This window comes from Myotis yumanensis, unplaced genomic scaffold (assembly GCF_028538775.1).
Source record: "Myotis yumanensis isolate MYYU_CA2020_CCGP unplaced genomic scaffold, mMyoYum1.0.hap1 SCAF_6, whole genome shotgun sequence".
Classification (NCBI taxonomy): Eukaryota; Metazoa; Chordata; class Mammalia; order Chiroptera; family Vespertilionidae; genus Myotis; species Myotis yumanensis.
In genome coordinates, this window is record NW_027223757.1 from 87,250,301 (window position 1) to 87,268,115 (window position 17,815).

The window sequence follows — 17,815 nt, forward strand, 5'->3', positions numbered from 1 at the left end:
CAGGACCCCCATCTGTGCTGGACGCCATGAAGCTCCAAACCTGCCTGAGAAAGGTCAGAAGGAGAGCTTACTGTTTGGTAGGAATATATGTGGGTGGTGACCATTAAATTAGCATAATTTCCCAGAAGGAGGGGCGTGCTCATTTTAATGTGAAATAAGGAGGTCAGGAAATGGGGCCTGGACAAGAAAGACGTTGAAAGCCGCTCAGGGGAGTTCTTTGTCATTGTTGTGTGAAATTTTCTCTCTGAAATGGGTTCATCGCGGTATGTAGTTGACATTCTTAAAAGTTGAAATTGTAATATAAAGGCACCGTGCAGCGCTCTCTTCCCGTCGTTCCTCTCTAGTTGCCAGACACCTTCCTGACACTGGCTAAAATGACACTTGTGTGGCATGGACCCTGTTCAAACAGCACGCGGTGCAATGCTGAGCTAGAAGCCAACGAGACACAGGTGTATTACCTTGTTTTATACTCGTTAACTAGAGAGCAATCCCCAGACTGTTCTCCTTCGAGCCCCACACCACAGCTTCCCCAAGCTGAGCCTCTGGCACCTCCTCCCACTGGAGAATAGTGTGTCTCTAATCAGGATTGATTTATCACCTAATCTAACTCCATTAGGAAATGGAGATGGCTGACCTCCCTGGTAATAGGACTAAGGAAATGAGATTAATCTTGTTTAGGAGCAAGAGTGTGTGTGTTGGAGCCACACTGAGCCTGGAAGCCACGTGTGAAAAATATCCAGAGACTAAGGCTGGTGCTGGCGAATTCCTCTGCCAGGGGCTCTCCACCTCTGCTAGCTTGTAACCAGCAGGGAACTAGTGCCAGATTTGGAGATGAACAAAATATTGCCTCTCTCGGCTCCAAAATGAGTCTGCAATGAATCCCCGACTAGTGGGAGGGCCTCTGGGCTCCAGCACTGGCTCACTCCAGCCTGTGGGGTCCTGACATGGGGCCCTGTGTGAAGACGGGCTGCAGAGCCTGGTACTCTGTCCTCTCCCTAAGTGTCATATGGCGATTCCCTTCCGATGGCCTCCCCTCCCCATTGGTCTCCAAGGGAGCTGGCTATTCTTCGTTGCTCAGCACCAATGCACCCTACACTCTGCTCTGTGCCCCCAGAGGGCAGCAACCTATGGGCCATATCGCTTAATCTCCCTTGAAAGCTGACGGCCAGGTGGATCTGGCCACTGGAAGACACTGGCTAGGAGATGAGAGGTTTGGGTACTTGTTCCCAACTCCCCCTCTGTCTTTTCCAGCCACATCTCAGACAGCAGGTCTGTTCCTCCAGGTCTGCTGCTCCTGCCATGTGGGACCCTCTTCCATAGGCGTAGCTCTCACTGGGTTCGGGTATCTCTTTCCTCTTGGGCCTATGGTTGCAGTAGCTTCCTGCCATTGCTGGCCCCTGGTGCCTCCTCATCCCTCATTCCTGACTCCTTCCATCCACTAAGGCTTTCTTTCATTAAAATCTTCACTCAAACCATTTGAATTGGATTCAGGGGTTTTTTGTTGTTGTTGTTTTTGTTTTTTTACAATTCAGTGTTTTTTATTATATTCAGAGTTGTACAATCTAACAATTACCACTACCTAATTTTAGGATCTTTCCTTTTTCTTTCTTTCTTTTTAAAAAGACATGCTCAGCCCTAGCTGGTTTGGCTCAGTGGATAGAGCCTGGACCTGCTGATGGAAAGGCCTAAGACCATCAGAAAACACATACATAATTACATATTGTTTTCATGATTAATCACTGTGCTTTAATTATGTTCAATTTGTAACAAGGAAATTGGGGGTCACCACAACATGAGGAACTTTATTAAAGGGTCGCAGCATTAGAAAGGTTGAGATCATTGGTCTAAGGTTTATTTCTACCTCAATTGCTGGCTGCTACCCAGCCTGGCCCTGGTCCGGCCTTGGGCAGGAGGCAACCAACTGATGTTTCTCTCACATGGATTATTTCTGTCTTTCCCACTCTCCCCCACTCTCTCTAAACATCAATGGGAAACTATCCTCGGGTGGGGATTAAAAAAACAAACAAAGGTGGGTAACCTGGTCAGAAGGTCAAATCTTCAAAGTGCATGGAAGCTGCTCCTCACAGGGGGTCCGGACTGAATGTTCTTGAGCATCTCCAGGAAAGCCTGCGTGGATGGTTCCTCCACATTCTGGAAGGTGTTCTGTACTCTGGCATTCTGGAAGAAGTATTTCTCCTCCAGCCAGATGAACCCAAAGTGGTTCTCATCGAACGGGATAAAGACTCCAGGGCAGCCCCTGGTGTAGGCGAAGCCATGTAAGGTAACAGTAACAGTGTCCACGCCACCATAGAAACACATCCTGCAGGTTCGGGGGTATTCTGGTCTATTGGGTGCACGCCCACAGGCAGAACAAACGGAACAGGCTGCTCCTCCGAAGCTGCAGCCCCGGACTCCCCGACGCTGGGCTGGGCAGGACTCTGCCAGCCATGGCCCTCGCTTTCCTCAGTCCCATCTTCTTGCTGCTGCTGCTGCTCCCGGATCACCTGCTGGTCAATCTCCTGGACCACGCGGCTTGTTGAAGTTGCAGAAGATCTCGCCATCTGGCAGCTGGATGCGGGGCATGAGGTGGATCTCTAACGTCCCAATGGACTCTCCCGTGATCTTGGTGACCCTGGCATACTTCCCATGGAATCTGAGCATGGCAATCGTTAGGCCGTAGGGATCATATTTGCCTTGGAAGAGGCCTGGCCTGATGAGGTTATCTGGGTGGCTCTGCGGGAGGTAGAGGCGGCTGTAGGTCAGGCAGTCATACTGATGTCTGTCCTCCTGCACCAGCACCCGCCCCCGTTCTCCCCTAAGCCACGTTGGTAAATCCGTTCGGTGGTCTCTCTTGATCCACTGGATGCTGAACCTGTCCTTCTGAATCTGCAGGTGGCGGCTGTGGGAAAAGCTGTAGAAGTCATCCATGTACTCCACCGTGGCTGATTTCCTCTCCATCAGGCTAATTCTGAACGAGGGCTCAAATTGCATTGGGCTATCCACATGGGTGTTATGGGAAGGTCCGTACGTCCAACCAGTAATGCATAAGCCGTCCACCACTACATTCAGCAGTGTTCTATAGCTATTATCTAGCTGCCACAATCCCAAAATGTGTCTGTATGGGTGGAACAGCTTCGCATAGACTTCTCGATAAGAGATACTGATCGTCTCCTGGTTCTGCAAGTTCTCACGAACCCCAAACTGCTGTCGGTGTGGAGGATGGGGTGAAATTTGGTGCAGGCCTGGGCCAGGCTGGGCAGATCGGTGCCAGGGAGTGAGGCGAAGATCTCCACTAGCATCTCCACGGGCAGGTCCTGCAGTGAGCAGTGCAGAGGCGGCGGGGGTGGCATGGGGCTCTGGATTCCTCCACTCCCCGCACAGCACCGCACTGCCTCGTCCGCCTTGAGGTGCTTTTCTGCCAGGGCCAGGGCCAGGGCCGGCTTGCCCTCTCAGCTGGGCCTTGGCACTGCTGAGGACATCGACATCCCCGCTAAGAGCCCACGCTGCAGAGGCAAGCGCACTCCTCCATGCATAACAGCCACCACAGTGGAATTGGATTGTTTTATCTTGGTGAAACCAGACACAGTGGGTCCAAGGCTGCCTGTTGCTACTTGAACCAAATTAAGCAGATACAGGGTTGAATCATAGATGAACTTTTATTCTAATAATGCCGGCAGTACGGGGAGATGTGCCGCGCCGGCACGGCCAAGGGTGAACCTGAGTGGGGGCGATGAAAGGCTTAGAAAAGACAGGCAAGAGAATGAAAGCTGGGTCTCAGTGGGACGCTGCCCCTCTGATGGACAGCGCCCATACTCACAAGCCATGTCTTTATTTTATAGCAGATGCCACGAGGCAAAGTAAGGGTGTGATCAAGTTGTTTACAACATTCTTGTGGGTTTCAGTCCCACTCAACTACATGCACCTGAACTCTATCACTCAGGCACGTGGGGCCACGTGTTCAGACCACAGGTTCAAGCTGACACTATAGCTATTGGCTATAATTGTGCTGGGAAGGCTCTGCCCTCCAAGCTGGGACTTGCACATGGCAATGAGAGGACTGTGCCCTCTCCTCAGTCCAAGGCTTGAACCTGTCCAAAACACTGTAGCTGCGCCCCACAGGGAGAGCAGTCGGTCACCCTGGAAATTCTGCTTTAACCCCCTTCTCCTCCCCTTGCCAGTTGGCTGATTATATATGGATGAGGGAGAAGATGGCTACGTGCAAGTGTAACCTGAAAAGGGGGAGGGTCTGCAGTCCTGCCTTCAGGAGCTCCAAGTCCCATAACAAGGTGGCTAATCTCTGATGCTACAACAGCTCAGACCATTCCTATGACAGGAGAATGGTCAGCCTTCATGCGAAAAACTCCCCGAGGGCCTTTCCTTGATACCCAGGGAGGGCTCCATACGGCGTTGTTCTCGGTTCCCATGTAACTTAAAGGGAAACTTCTCACAATGTCTGGAGCCCTTGATGCCCTGCAAATGAAGGAGCGGCAGGAACCCACTTAGGTGGCACCAACCTTGACTTCCAAATGGAACAGTCCATCTACAAAAGGAACAGTGATGGCATCTACATCATCAATCTGAAGAGAACCTGGGAGAAGCTTCTGCTGGCAGCTTGTGCCATTGTTGCCATCGAAAACCCAGCTGACGTCAGTGTCATGTCTCCCAGGAATACTGGCCAGCGAGCTGTGCTGAAGTTCGCTGCTGCCACTGGAGCCACTCCTATTGCCACCACTTCACTCCTGGAACCTTCACCAACCAGATGCAGGCAGCCTTCCGGGAGCCAAGACTTCTGGTGGCTACTGATCCCAGGGCTGACCACCAGCCTCTCAGAGGCGTCTTATGTTACCCTGCCCACCATCGCTCTGTGTAACACAGACTCTCCTCTGCGCTCTGTGGACATCGCCATCCCTTGCAACAGGGGGCTCACTCAGTGGGTCTGATGTGGTGGATGCTGGCCCGGGAAGTGCTCTGCATGCGTGGCACTATCTCCCGTGAACACCCGTGGGAAGTCATGCCCGATCTTCACTTCTACAGAGATCCTGAAGAGATTGAAAAGGAAGAGCAGGCCGCTGCTGAAAAGGCTGTGACCAAGGAGGAATTTCAGGGTGAATGGACTGCTCCTCCTGAGTTCACTGCTGCTCAGCCTGAGGTTACAGACTGGTCTGAAGGCCAACTTCCTGAGCTGGTGGCAGCGGTTCAGGACAGGCAGGATGGCCTCGACTTGGGAGTCCGCCATCCCACGTTTATCCAGACCCAGGTCCTGGAGGGCGGGTGCCACTGCCTCCAGCAGAGCTCAGAGGGGCTCACTGACATCCGCAAGGCTGAGGCCAAATAGATGCAGGATCTTCAGCTGCCTGAGGTTCGGGCACTGGAACAGGTGTGTCAGGTCTGAATGCGTCTGTCGCTGGCAATGTTAGGCAGAGTAGGTCCAAGGGAGTCTGCAGGCACCTGAGCATCTGGTCCAGACGGCCTGGGAGGAAGGAGGGAGAATGCATGTCGAGCTCCTGGAGGTGCCACAGCCTGAGCATCTGAGAGAGGAATTGGGAAAAGGATCGCTGCTCCTCCTGCTCCTGCCTTTCCCACTCCTGCTCCCCTGCCTCCTCCCACTCCTGCTCCTCCCTATCCAACTCCTCTTCCTCCTCCCACTCCAACTCCTCTTCCTCCCTCGACTCCTGCTCCTCTTCCTGTTGTTCTTCTTCCTCCCCCTCCTCCTCCTGCTCTTCGTCCTCTTCCTCCTCAGCTAACTCTTCCAGGAAAAAGAGTTTCTGCAGGTTACTCATCTGACCCAGGCAGAGAGCAAATGTCCCCAGGGTGGGCAGGTCCCAGGTGCAGTTCACGTACACCTCCTGGATGCAGTCCAGCCTCACCCTATCCAGGACCCCCCTGACCCTCTGGAAGGGCACCCCAGATATCCTCAGTGCCTTGCAGCACAGGTGTAGCAACCCTTCCCTCTGCTGGGCCCATTGGATGACATGCATGAAAAACTTATCCCGGTCCCTTTCGTTGAAGTTAATGTCTAGGAACACCTCTAAGGGAGCCAGGGGATGCTCCATGTTGGGGCTGGAGCTGTGCACAGTCACTGGTCCTGTCGGTGAGCAATTTTCGGTGCTGACTCCAAGCCACATATCCCAGAAGTTGGCACCCATGTTCTTTAAATCCAGCACCCGCAGTTTGCACCTCCGGGGCAAGCAGAATGTCAAGCGCGTCAAACACAGCTTTTAAGCCCGTGGCCCTGGTTGGGGCGTGATCAGGGGGACGCTGCATCAGGACCCCCGGAGGGAGGACAGTGAAGGGCCAGGCTTGGGCCAACGCCTTCAGGAGCTGGCGGTGGTGTCCACCACGGTAGGCCAGGACGAAAGGTATGGGAAGAGCTCAGCGGGCAGGTACTCCAGAGCTGCAATGGCCGAGGCCTGGTCCCTCAGCAGGCGCTTTGCTGCCAGCACCAGGAGTGTGGGTGGCATCTGGATGCTCACTTCAATCTAGTTGAGTTTTACTTGTACCATTGGTACGTGCCAATCCAAAAAACTGGGAGTGATAGGCACAATGAAATGCTGTAGAATAGGCCAAATGTTACACAATGGATCGCATTATTTGCCCAGTGAATGAGTCACTCGGTCACTATGTGACTCACAGGAAACTCCCCAAGGGGGCATTATTTTTCCCCCAATAAAATTTTACCTTCCATTAAGGCTGTTGTTCTCCTGCAAGGGAATACCTCCATCCAATGAGAGAACACACAAGTCATAACTAACACACTCGTATTCTTGAGACAGTGGCATTCGGATACAATCCAATTGCCATACCTCAAAGGGGCCTAACGGGAGTGAGAAATGTCCCTGGGATCTATGGAGTGTGTTCCAGGGCTATATTTCACAGAACATCTGCTATATACTTACGATTTATAGTGAGAGAAGGTTTCTGGTAATGTGTACTCCATGAAATCACTTTTTTAGAACCCCGATGTGTTTGTTCATGTTGAAGTATAGGCAATTGAGCCCCTATAGGTAATATGGATCTCCCACTGGGTCCAAGCCATATTTGTTTGTCTGGGTCAAAGGTTTCCCCTTTTTGTTGCCATATATTTTATTCTGTAGCTGCTGTGGAACTATCAAGTCTTTTATTGATTTAGCAGAAGCAAAATTCTCAGGTATGGATAATTTGATTGCCTAGCGCTGCTTATTTAGCTATAGCATCACCTACATGATTTCTTTTTGCTTCAAGGGTGGTAGCTTTAGAGTGTCCTGGAATCTTGATAATTGCCAATTGTCTTGGTTGCTGTACAGCATCTAATTCTGCAACCTGTTTTTCATTCTTTATAGACCACCCTGAGGAAGTTAAGAAGCGAAGCCTCGTTGCTTCCATAACATTCCAAAGTCATAAGCTATACCAGTGGTATAGGACTATCAGTATAATGTTGGCCATTTGATCTTTGGCCACTTGACAAGCTCGAATTAGAGAAATTAAAATCTGCCCAACAAGACAGATTATTTCAGGTAAATAAGAACTTTCTGTTAAACTGACCATGAAGTCATTGCATGCCCAGCTAAGTAATCTCTCTCTCATCTCATTTTTGAGATAAGATCTATCTGCAAACCAAATTAAGTTGTCCTTGTTAATAGGCATTTCCTGTACAATTATTACAGGAGCAAGAAGGTATCAAGTAAAGTGCAACCCTTGTGTGCCTTCGTCTTGTAAAGAAGGTAACAGGGTTTCTGCATTAAGGCTGTTACATTGGACTCACCCAATATTGGGCAAAGAGAGTAAGAGTACTTGGTAAGAAACCAGCTGGCTGCCTGAGAAATGCTGAGTGTACAGTAAGAGTTCAGCAAAGATTCCACAAAATGAACGCAAATGGTTGAAGGAGAGCCCATAACTATTCTGCTTGCATACCATGGCCGAAGCAGGGAGGGAACACTTTTGCTACTGAATCTAATTGTTGGCTATGTTATCCTATAGTTCTATGATGAGCTCCATGTTTGAGTTAAAACACTTAAAGCATTTCCTTTATTTTCATGTGTAAAAAGAAGACGTTTATAATTGGGATGTCCCCAAGGGGAGCTTTTAGATCATTCTTTCAGAGCTTCTCTGGCTTGTTTCCCTTTGAGATTCCATTGCATTGGATCAGCTATGACTTTAATAAGGAATATAGAGGTTGAGCCATTAAGGAAAAGTTTGGAACTCAGTTGCAACGGTATTCGGTCAGCCCTTGAAATCTTTTTTTTTTTTTTTAATGTGGAACGCGTCATGAATTTGCGTGACATCCTTACGCAGGGCCCATGCAAATCGTTCTCCCCTGTATCGTTTCAATTTAGTATATGTGCTGCCGAAGCGAGCACTAGCCCTTGAAATCTTAAGCCACTTTTTAGTTCGTGGAAAAGGAAAGGATCGTATGCTTAGGCTCTCAGGGTTAATTCGTAGCCCATCTTTAGGTATTTTACTTGGGGCAAACAGAATTGCCTTGTGAGAACTTCTGTCCTTTCATAGCTAGAGTTATGCTCAGATTGTGGGATGGAATAGAGAAGCAGTGGGTATTGTACTCAAGCTGTGTTCATTTCATCTAGAAAAATGAACATAAGGGTGCTTATAAAGCCTTATGCCCAAAGGAAATGGTCCAGCAGACATATCTCTGAACTAGTTTCGTGTGGTCTCCACCTTAATGAATTCCTACCACCCTGAGAACTGGTCTCATTATAGGGGTGAGATGAACTCAACAAAGCAGAGTTCTCCTTCCAAGGTCACTTGGAGGTGGTCTAGGTGATTATCCCACGGTTCTTCCCTTGAATTAAGGTCTCACCACCTTCTACACTCCACTGTTTGTATAGAACATCATAACCCCATCCTTGTGGAGGAAGGAGAATCTGAGTTTTGGAGCCTGTAGCTGTTAAGGGAAGCTAGCAGTAGTGAGCTATGATAGCATTCAGCCCACTGCTTCTAAAACAGATTACTTGGGGGGTGTGAAGTAATGACTTGTGTGTGAAGCTATAAGACTTAACTCATCCAGTGTCGGAAGCCCCTATTGCCTCCACAGCTAAGCACCCTATTTTTAGGAAGTCAGATGATGTCAAAGTGAATTAAAACTCAAAAGGACCCCAAGCTTTCTCAGGCTGTAACAGCAATGTTGGGAAGCAGAGACATAATCATCAAAACTGGGCAGAGGCTTGGGCCCGTGGACGATGCAGTGGGGGGAGTAAGGCAGTCCAAAGCAAGGCTGGCATCTAAGAGCAAAACCAATGTTGGCTCTGAGGTTTAAAATGAAGGGTTTCAGGCTTCGTATGGCAGAAGCAAAGATGAAAATCCTGAAGGAGAGGATAAAGACAATGCCACACGACTTAATTCCAGGGGCCTCCCTTCTGGCAAAGGGGTACTCTGAGGCTCACATTCAAGGGCTGTGTCAACATTATGTGACATAAGAATGTTTTTTTTAAATTGTTAAAAGTATTACAGGGCATATGCAAGAGGCAACCAATCTATGTGTTCCTCTTACATGGATATTTCTCGGCCTTTCCCTCTCTCTCCCACTCTCCAAAAATCAATGGGAAAATCTACCTGGGTGAGGATTAAAAACAAACAAACAACAAGGTGGGTCATCTGGTCAGAAGGTCCAATCTTTAAAATGCCTGCAAGCTGCTCTTCCCCTGAAGCCTCTTCTCCCCGCTGTTGCCCCTGGGCAAGGGAGGGGCCGTCAGGGGGTGGGGACTGAATGTTCTTGAGAATCCCCTGGAAAGCCTGTGGGGATGGTGCCTCCGCATTCTGGAAGGTGACCTGGACTCTGCTGTACAGGCTGAGGCAATTCGGTTCCAGCCAGAGGAACCTGAATTGGTCTTCACTGAACAGGATGAAGACTCCAGGGATGCGCTGGGGGTAGGCGGAGCCAGAGCGGGCAACGATGCCCACATCATAGAAACGCATCCTGCAGGCTCGCGGGTAGTTCTGGTTACTGGAGCTCATGCCCGCAGGCAGGACAAACTGGACAGGCTGCTCCTCCAAAGCCGCAGCCCCAGACTCCCCGACACTGGGCTGCGCAGGGCTCAGCCAGCCATGGCCCTCGCCGTCCTCAGTGCTGTCTTCTTGCTGCTGCTGCTGCTCCTGGATCACCTGCTCGTGAACCTCCTGGACCAGGCGGGAGTACTTGTTGAAGTTGCTGAAGATCTCATTGGTCAGCTGGATGCGGCGCCTGAGGTGGATCTCTATCATCTGCTGCCCAGCAGGGACGTGGTGGTCACCGTGATCTTCGTGACCCTGCCATGCTTCCCATGGAAGCTGAGCATGACAACCTCTAGACTGTAGGCCTTGTGGGTGCCTTTGAAGAGGCCTGGCCTGATGAGGTCCTCGGGGTGGCTCCGGGAGAGGTAGATGCGGCGGTAGTTCCGGCAGTTGTCATTCTGATGGTAGATGAGCTTCATCAGGGTGAACCGCAGCCTGTCCTCCTGGAAAATGTGCTCCAGCATCTGCCCCCATTCTTCCCGCAGCCATGCACGTAAATCCTCTTGGCTCCAACCAGGTATCCTGTGGTGGTGCGTCAGGTTGCACTTGGTGGAGAACCCGTCCTTCTGAATCTGCATGTGGCAGCTGTGGGGCCCTTGGCGGCCGTACGTGTGCTCTACTGTGGCCGGTTTCCTCTCTGTCAGGCGAATTCTAAACGCGGGCTTGAACTGCATTGAGTTATCCACCTGGGGGTCATGGAGAGGCAGGTACGTCTGACCAATAATGCCTAAGCCGTCCATCACTACAGATAGCAGTACTCCATAGGGCCAGAGGTTTTTGTGCTGTTTCCCTTTGAGATTCCATTGCGTTGGATCAGCTATGACTTTAATAAGGAATATAGAGGTTGAGCCATTAAGGAAAAGTTTGGAACTCAGTTGCAACGGTATTCGGTCAGCCCTTAAAATCTTTTTTCCCTAATTCGTAGCCCATCTTTAGGTATTTTACTTGGGGCAAACAGAATTGCCTTGTGAGAACTTCTGTCCTTTCATAGCTAGTGTTATGCTCAAGATTGTGGGATGGAATGGAGAAGCAGTGGGCATTGTATTCAAGCTGTGTTCATTTCATCTAGAAAAATGAACCTAAGGGTGCTTCTAAAGCCTTATTCCCAAAGTCTTGGTTGCTGTACAGCATTATGCCCAATTGTCTTGGTTGCTGTACAGCATCTAATTCTGCTGTGAAGGTGGATCAACAATTGCCTTGATCAAGGGCTGTGTCAACATTATGTGATATAAGAATGTCTTTTTTAAAAATTGTTTAAAGTATTACATGTCTCCAGTCATTACCAACACTGGATGAGTGAGTCTTATAGCTTCACACAGGAGTCATTACCTCACACTCCCCAATACTCTAAGCCAGCCGTAGGCAAACTACAGCCCGCGGGCTGGATCCAGCCCGTTTGAAATGAATAAAACTAAAAAAAAAAAAAAAAGACCGTACCCTTTTATGTAATGATGTTTACTTTGAATTTATATTAGTTCACACAAACACTCCATCCATGCTTTTGTTCCAGCCCTCCGGTCCAGTTTAAGAACCCATTGTGGCCCTCGAGTCAAAAAGTTTGCCCATCCCTGTTCTAAGCCCATACTCAGAGTCCTTCTACCCCTTTGTATAAATTGTTATCTGGCTGCCACAATCCCAGAATGTGTCTGCATGGGTGGAGCAACTTCGCATGGGTCTCCTGATCCCTCCACTCCCCACAGAGGACCCAGCCACCCTGTCTGCCTCCACATGCTGCTCTTCAGGGGCCGGGGCCGGCTTGCTGTCGGCCGCCACCATCTCAGGTGGTCACTGCTGGCGACACCAGCATCCTCTTGAAGGGCCTTGGCTGCAGAGGCAAGTGCACTCCTTCTCCATGCCTGGCCGAGTAAGTCTCCTTTGTATTTTTTAAATTTCCAATTACAGTTTATATTCAGTATTTTGTATTAGTTTCAGGTGTATAGCATAGTGGTGAGCCAGTCATATACCTTATGTACAACACGTTCCCCCTGATATTTCCAGGAAAATGTGAAGGGATTGAGAAATACAACTTGGTAGTTAAAAAATAGTCATAGGGTCCTGGCTAGTGTGGCTCAATTGGTTGGAGCATCTTCCCATGCAGTGAAAGGGTGCTTCTTTGATTCCACATCAGGGCACATGCCCAGATTGTGGGCTTGATCCCCTCTAGGGGGCGTGTAGGAGGCAACCAATTGATGTTACACTCTCAAATTCCCCTTCCTCTCTCTCTCAAAATCAAACTATTCTTCAAAAAAGTAATAGTCATGGGGATATAAATACAGCAGAGGAAATATCAATAAGGTTGTAATCTCTTCCTTAATGCTGGCTGGTGCACTGACTCCTGTGTGCTGGGTCAGGTCCCCTCTGCCTCATCTCTTTATTCCAAATGTGGCTGCTGGTGTAACCTGACAACTCCTTAATTTGGTCTCATACCAGCTACCTCCCAACTTCCTCCTGAGGGCTTCTCTCTAAGTTGGAGGTACGGGATGCTCTTGGGAACTCACTAGGCATTTATACCAAACAACCTGTTAATATGAGGTAGTTAGCATATGGGGCAAACTTGACCGACTGGGAGCTGCGAGCCAATGGAATCCCCTTTATCTTCCCTGGGTCCTGAGATGGATTTCGTAAGGCTTCTTGTGTACCTCTGCTAGAGGAGCAACCAGTGGCTGTAAACAGTGCAGCCTTCTACGTACCTCCCTCTGTCCCTGTCCTTCAGTCTTGCCTGGGCTCATGTCCCCAAGTAAACAGCTGGCACATAAGCTTTTCCCAATTTCCCTGAAGAGCAGAATTGAGACAGTGGCTCGATCAAGTTTCTCTCCCTTCCTCTTCTGCTTATCAACTTGAATCATTTACTTTATTCAAGGTTACTTTTCCATCCCTTCAAGGTCATATCTAATGCTGTACTTATCTTAATAGTCAATAGGTAGATCTTCAGGTTTCAACTAGAAGATGTGGTTAGGAAGGTGGAGGGAATGTGAAGCATGTTCATGGACAATCCTGAGACTGGGATGGGGGTGGGTGCGCGGATCTCAATCACAAGACTAGGTGTTGCTTAACAGTATCAGGCTCAAGGGCCATTATGGAGCTAGCATGCCATAACGGGCTTCTCAATAAGTTCAAAATACAACCCTAGCAAACTAGGAGGGAAGAAAAAGGGAAAAGGAAGACAAGACATACCTTCAAGGAATTACACTGAACTTGTATAAACCACCTCAATCTTATTAACCAGTGTCCAGTCATGTGTCCATAGCTAGCTGCAAGGAAGGCTGGGAAAAGTAGGCTCTAGCTGTGTCCCTATGCCTGGAGCAAACCTATTATTATAAAAGGGAAGGATATTGAAATAATAAGCAGTTTCTGTCATAGTGTGAAACTGACTTCAAAAGTGTCTTGTCTTTCCAGAGAGGATGGAGTCCTAATCTCAAATTCATTTAATGAATGTATGATTCGGCCTGAGATGCAAGGGGTGGAAACAGGGGGTGGTCAAGACCAGTGCAACATTCACGCAGGTGTCAGTAACCTAGCCACGGCATAAAAGGGAGGTGCCCTTCCTGGAACAGTAGGGTAGGGAGATTCTAGAAAAGGCTATGTTCAGGAGAGAAGGAGAAAGGCCAAAGAACCAGCAAACAAGTAGATTAAAAGAAAAAAAGGAAAGGAGATGTGGGGCATAGCTGAGCCTCAGTTGTTAAGGTCTTCAGCTGACCCCATGTTGGCACCTTGGTCCCTTGCATAGCCTTCCTTTCCTTTTTTCTGCTTTTCTGTCATCGGGGCAACTCTAAGTCTTTGGAATGATGGGACAAGGAGCTTCTCTGGGTCTTTTTACATCAGCACACTGTTTTATTTTTATTATTTTTTTGTCTAAATGTTTTTATTTGAAACAAATAGGTGCTCCATGCAAGTGCTTACTTTTCCCCACTCCCAAATTAAAACAGAGCACATTAGGGGCATACATCATTTGGCAAGACAGTTCCAATAGGTGAACATCCTTCGACTCACTGTGGTTGGGTTAACTTGACTCATCAGCAAACAGTCATTCTTACACAAAATATTAAAACCCCAAAGTACTAACGTCACATAAAAGGAAGTGGTCTTTATTTCACTTATGAGGCAGTATGTCCTATAAATGCCAAAACGTGGGAGGAGCACAAACGCAACCCACTCTTTAAAAAAAAACTAAATAATTCAAAGTAGAATTTTCCATTCCCCCACCCCTTTCTGCTGTAATAAAAAGTAGTACTGGGATCTGACCCCAGATTTGGTTTTTATCTGGGCCATGTACAACGTGTTTGCCCATATGACTTCTGTCATTATGGTTATGGGTAATAGTCCATTCACCGTGAAGAGGTGTATCTATTCCTTCCTCCTCTTTTTGCCTTCATGCTCATGTTCCTTAGGGCGGCTGCTATCTGAGGGTCTTTTAGAGCCACCGTGCTGTTTGGCTTCTTCCAGGAACTTGTCCAAACCAAAAGGATCTTCCTCAAACTGAACTGGTCCTTCTCTACCTCTTTGCCTACGGTCTGAACCAGAAAACTCCTTATCGGGAACGAATCTGTTGGTCTTCATTCTGGCTTCTAGATCATCACCATACATGTCCTTATCCAGATTTTTACTGGGCCTGTAAATATTCTGGGCCATATCTTTACCACCTCTCCAGGCTCGATCATACACATTGTAAATTTCATCTTCTCCACCTGCAAAACCACTGTCCATGCCCTTGGATTGGTTGAACAGCCTTTGGTCATATTGAACTTCGTTGGAAGTCCGGGGATTGGACACACCAAGAGCAATGACCTCACTGATGTCTCGATTTTCATTTCTCTGCCATTTCGACTTCTTATCGGGCACTGCCCTGGAAAGATTCCGGTCATGCTGTCTCTCTTTCCGCCTGTCGTGCCGAATTTCATCCCTCTCACGTGCCTCCCCATCCTCTTTTTCCACATGGGTTTTGATCCCAGCTCTTCTCTCCCTAGCTTTCTGGGCCATTTCTCTCAGTTTCTCTTCATGTTTCTCTTTTTCTTTCTGAGCCATCTTTCTCTCTACTTGGGCACGCATTTCCACGGCTTCACGAGCCTTCCGATCAGCAATGTAGAGGGCTTCGGCCAGCTTAGCAAAATTTTCATTGATGTGAACTGTCTGCAATCCTCTTCCATCAGCAGCCAGACGTTTGTCTAATGGAACTGTATAGCCCTTTGCATTTTTCCAGTTTGAAATACACGGAGGAATCTTCCACTCTTGTTGCTCCTTCACAGTCATCTTTCGGCTAGGAGAATGCATGACAGGTGCCGGAGGAGAAGGTGGTCCTCGGGGAATTTTCTCATTAATCTTGAACCTTGGAGGTTCCATTGGATCTCTCTGCATTTCCACCATACGAATAACCCTCTGTTTTGCCCCAGAGTTGAAAGCCATTCCTTGCTGCGATGGCGTGTATCGGATATACTGAGCGGGAGCCAGTTTATCAGCTGCTCGAGCTGGCATGGCCGCAGCAACCTTCTGTGATACAGATTTTTCTAAGGCCACCCTTGTCTTTTCTGTTAGCTCTTTAATAGCTTCTTCATCAGGTCTTTGCAGGTCTGGGTCGTCTGCATTCATGACCTCCTTGGGAACCAGGTCAGTGTACTTGCTATAAATGACCTTGTCTTTTGACTGTCCTTGCCGAGCAATGGCATCATATTTAATTTTTCCTTCAGCATCTACCTGAATGGCCAGGGCATTTGACATTTTTTTCTTTCGTCCGATATCCAGTGGATACTGGGCCACATGGATCTCTGGGAAAGCACCTCCATCTCCAAAATCCTCTAATAACCGAGGTATCCAGCCTTGCCGGTACCCGTATGGGGGAGGTTCTCTTCGGGAGCAGACCAGTGAGGTCTGCCGTGATCTCTGGGATCTTGCCTTTTCTTCAGCCTCGAGCTGGTCCTGAGAGAGCTGAGTAGCTACAGGTAAAAAGCTGGTGAGCGCCATATTCTTCCAATTTCTTTCAGCGCCTGCGACAGGACCAAGGGCAGCACACTGTTTTATAAAATCATTTATAGTTCCCGTTCTGTGAATCGGCCTTAATAAAGCCTGGCAGGTATTATTAGCATTTTCAAAAGCCAGTTGTTTGATTAGGATATTGGCTGCCTCTTCATTAGTGATTACTCCCTTGACTGCCTAAGGGTCCCTGATTGGGCACCAATTGTTGGGGTCCAACCCCAGCAGGTCCAGGAGTCCCCAAAGGTGTGGATGGAGTCGGCGAAGAACGAATGACACGGAGACAGCGTTCAGTTGATCAGCAGCCTAGCCAGGATCTCTAGCCAAGTTCTGTCTGTCTTTTATTGTCTTGTTACATCTGTATTTATACCAGTTGATTTTAATCCTATCAATTTCTATTCCAAAGGTTAGGGCGTTTCTTATCTTCATTCCAGGGAGTAAAGATTATGTAGCTTAAGGGTGATTGTTCATAGTTAAAGTGATTAACTACCCACCTGGCACTTAGTTAAAGGGTTTTATCTCCTCCCTAACTTCAGGGAAAAATCCCTACCTGGGGAAACAACCTTTCTCAGAGAGGTGACCTTGGTTAAAACACATAGCGCTAAGGGGAGCAAACATATTAAGAACAGTATGCTATATATGCCAGGTCCCTTGAAACATGCTGTGCAGATGTTTCTTTCCTGCAGCAACTGTGTCAAGCAGCAAGGATGGACCGGCTTCCGGCAAAATGGGAAAGTCTTGTATAAAGAAAGCAAAGCTCTAAAGCGGTATCCTCCCCCAATAAAGGAAAACCTACTGCAATGTTGATGCTGTGGTAGCTTCTCAAGAGAGAATGCCACAGCTCACAACATACATAAGTTTATTGAAAAATCAGATCATAAAACTACATGCTTTTTGTATTTTTTCTTCATTCTTTATGTAGTAACTTGTAACCAAACAAACATTAGGATTCTGTGATTGTATGACTTATTTCTTAACATTTTTGAAAGGTGGCCATAGTGTCCATGAAATTAAATCCATGAGCTTTAAATTTGCTTCTGATGTTACTATGATCCTTTTATTTCTGAGATTAGACTTCCTGCCTTATCACTCACATCCCTGAGTCTGGTATACTAAGAGAAAAAGATGCTTTTAATAAATTCAAAATATTATTACAGGGGGTTAGTGGAATGAGCTACAATTCTTGCAGGAGTTTGTCCTGAGGTGATAATTGATACTCCCCCTCCTCTAGCACCCATTCTGTATTCCTTCATCTTCTGCCTATAGTTCTGCTGTTCTGAGTTGCTTGCCTATTCAGATAATCCAAGACCATTGTTCCAAGGGGAATGAGGGTCTAGTTAAGTCCTTGTCATGCTGTTGCTACCTACAACATGTAATCACCAAGAAGCATCCCAGGTGTTCCAGACACATTTATCCCCATTATGTAGCAGCAAACTCAGTCTCAACATAACAGTGGCCCACTGCGCCCACCAATAAACTTCTCCTTCACTTGCTGGTCTACCATGAGTTAAGATTTAGTAGACCCTCTATTGTGTCTGCTGGTAAAGGCATTTCTCTTCCACTTCCTCTCGGATACCCAGAACCTCAAGTCCAACAATGCTTAAAGGCATGTGGAAAAGAAGCATCAATGCCTCAAGTGGATCTAATGTGATAGAAGCAGCAGCTAGTCCTTCTACCCCTTGCCTCAAGGACCCATGTTCTCTAACTCTTGGGGAGAAGACACCATATAATAGCTATTAGTTTAAAGCATATACCTCATTCTTAAAGACTGTGCCCAAGTACAGAAGGATTGTGTTCAGGTTGATTACTTGATGCCTTAGCTTTACCTTTAAGAGACTATTCTCACATCCTATTGGGCTTGTAGGTT

The 17,815-nt window shown here is 47.9% G+C and overlaps 1 protein-coding gene, 1 non-coding gene and 2 pseudogenes across 2 annotated transcripts; 1 reads left to right on the plus strand and 3 right to left on the minus strand.

Annotated features, from left to right (window-relative positions):
- The first annotated feature begins 4,449 nt into the window (after positions 1 to 4,449).
- On the plus strand, positions 4,450 to 5,335 carry LOC139012931 (small ribosomal subunit protein uS2-like; annotated as a pseudogene).
- A 47-nt stretch (positions 5,336 to 5,382) lies between these two features.
- On the minus strand, positions 5,383 to 10,724 carry LOC139012932 (F-box only protein 31-like). The gene is given in 5 exon segments (XM_070419130.1): positions 5,383 to 5,470; positions 5,671 to 6,177; positions 6,355 to 6,433; positions 9,618 to 10,226; positions 10,229 to 10,724. Coding segments are annotated over 5 exon segments (1,779 nt in total).
- On the minus strand, positions 8,227 to 8,336 carry LOC139013322 (U6 spliceosomal RNA). Its single transcript, XR_011471981.1, has one exon. It is a non-coding gene; the product is annotated as a U6 spliceosomal RNA (small nuclear RNA).
- A 3,578-nt stretch (positions 10,725 to 14,302) lies between the features above and the next one.
- On the minus strand, positions 14,303 to 15,939 carry LOC139013235 (SNW domain-containing protein 1 pseudogene; annotated as a pseudogene).
- Between the last annotated feature and the right edge of the window lie 1,876 nt (positions 15,940 to 17,815).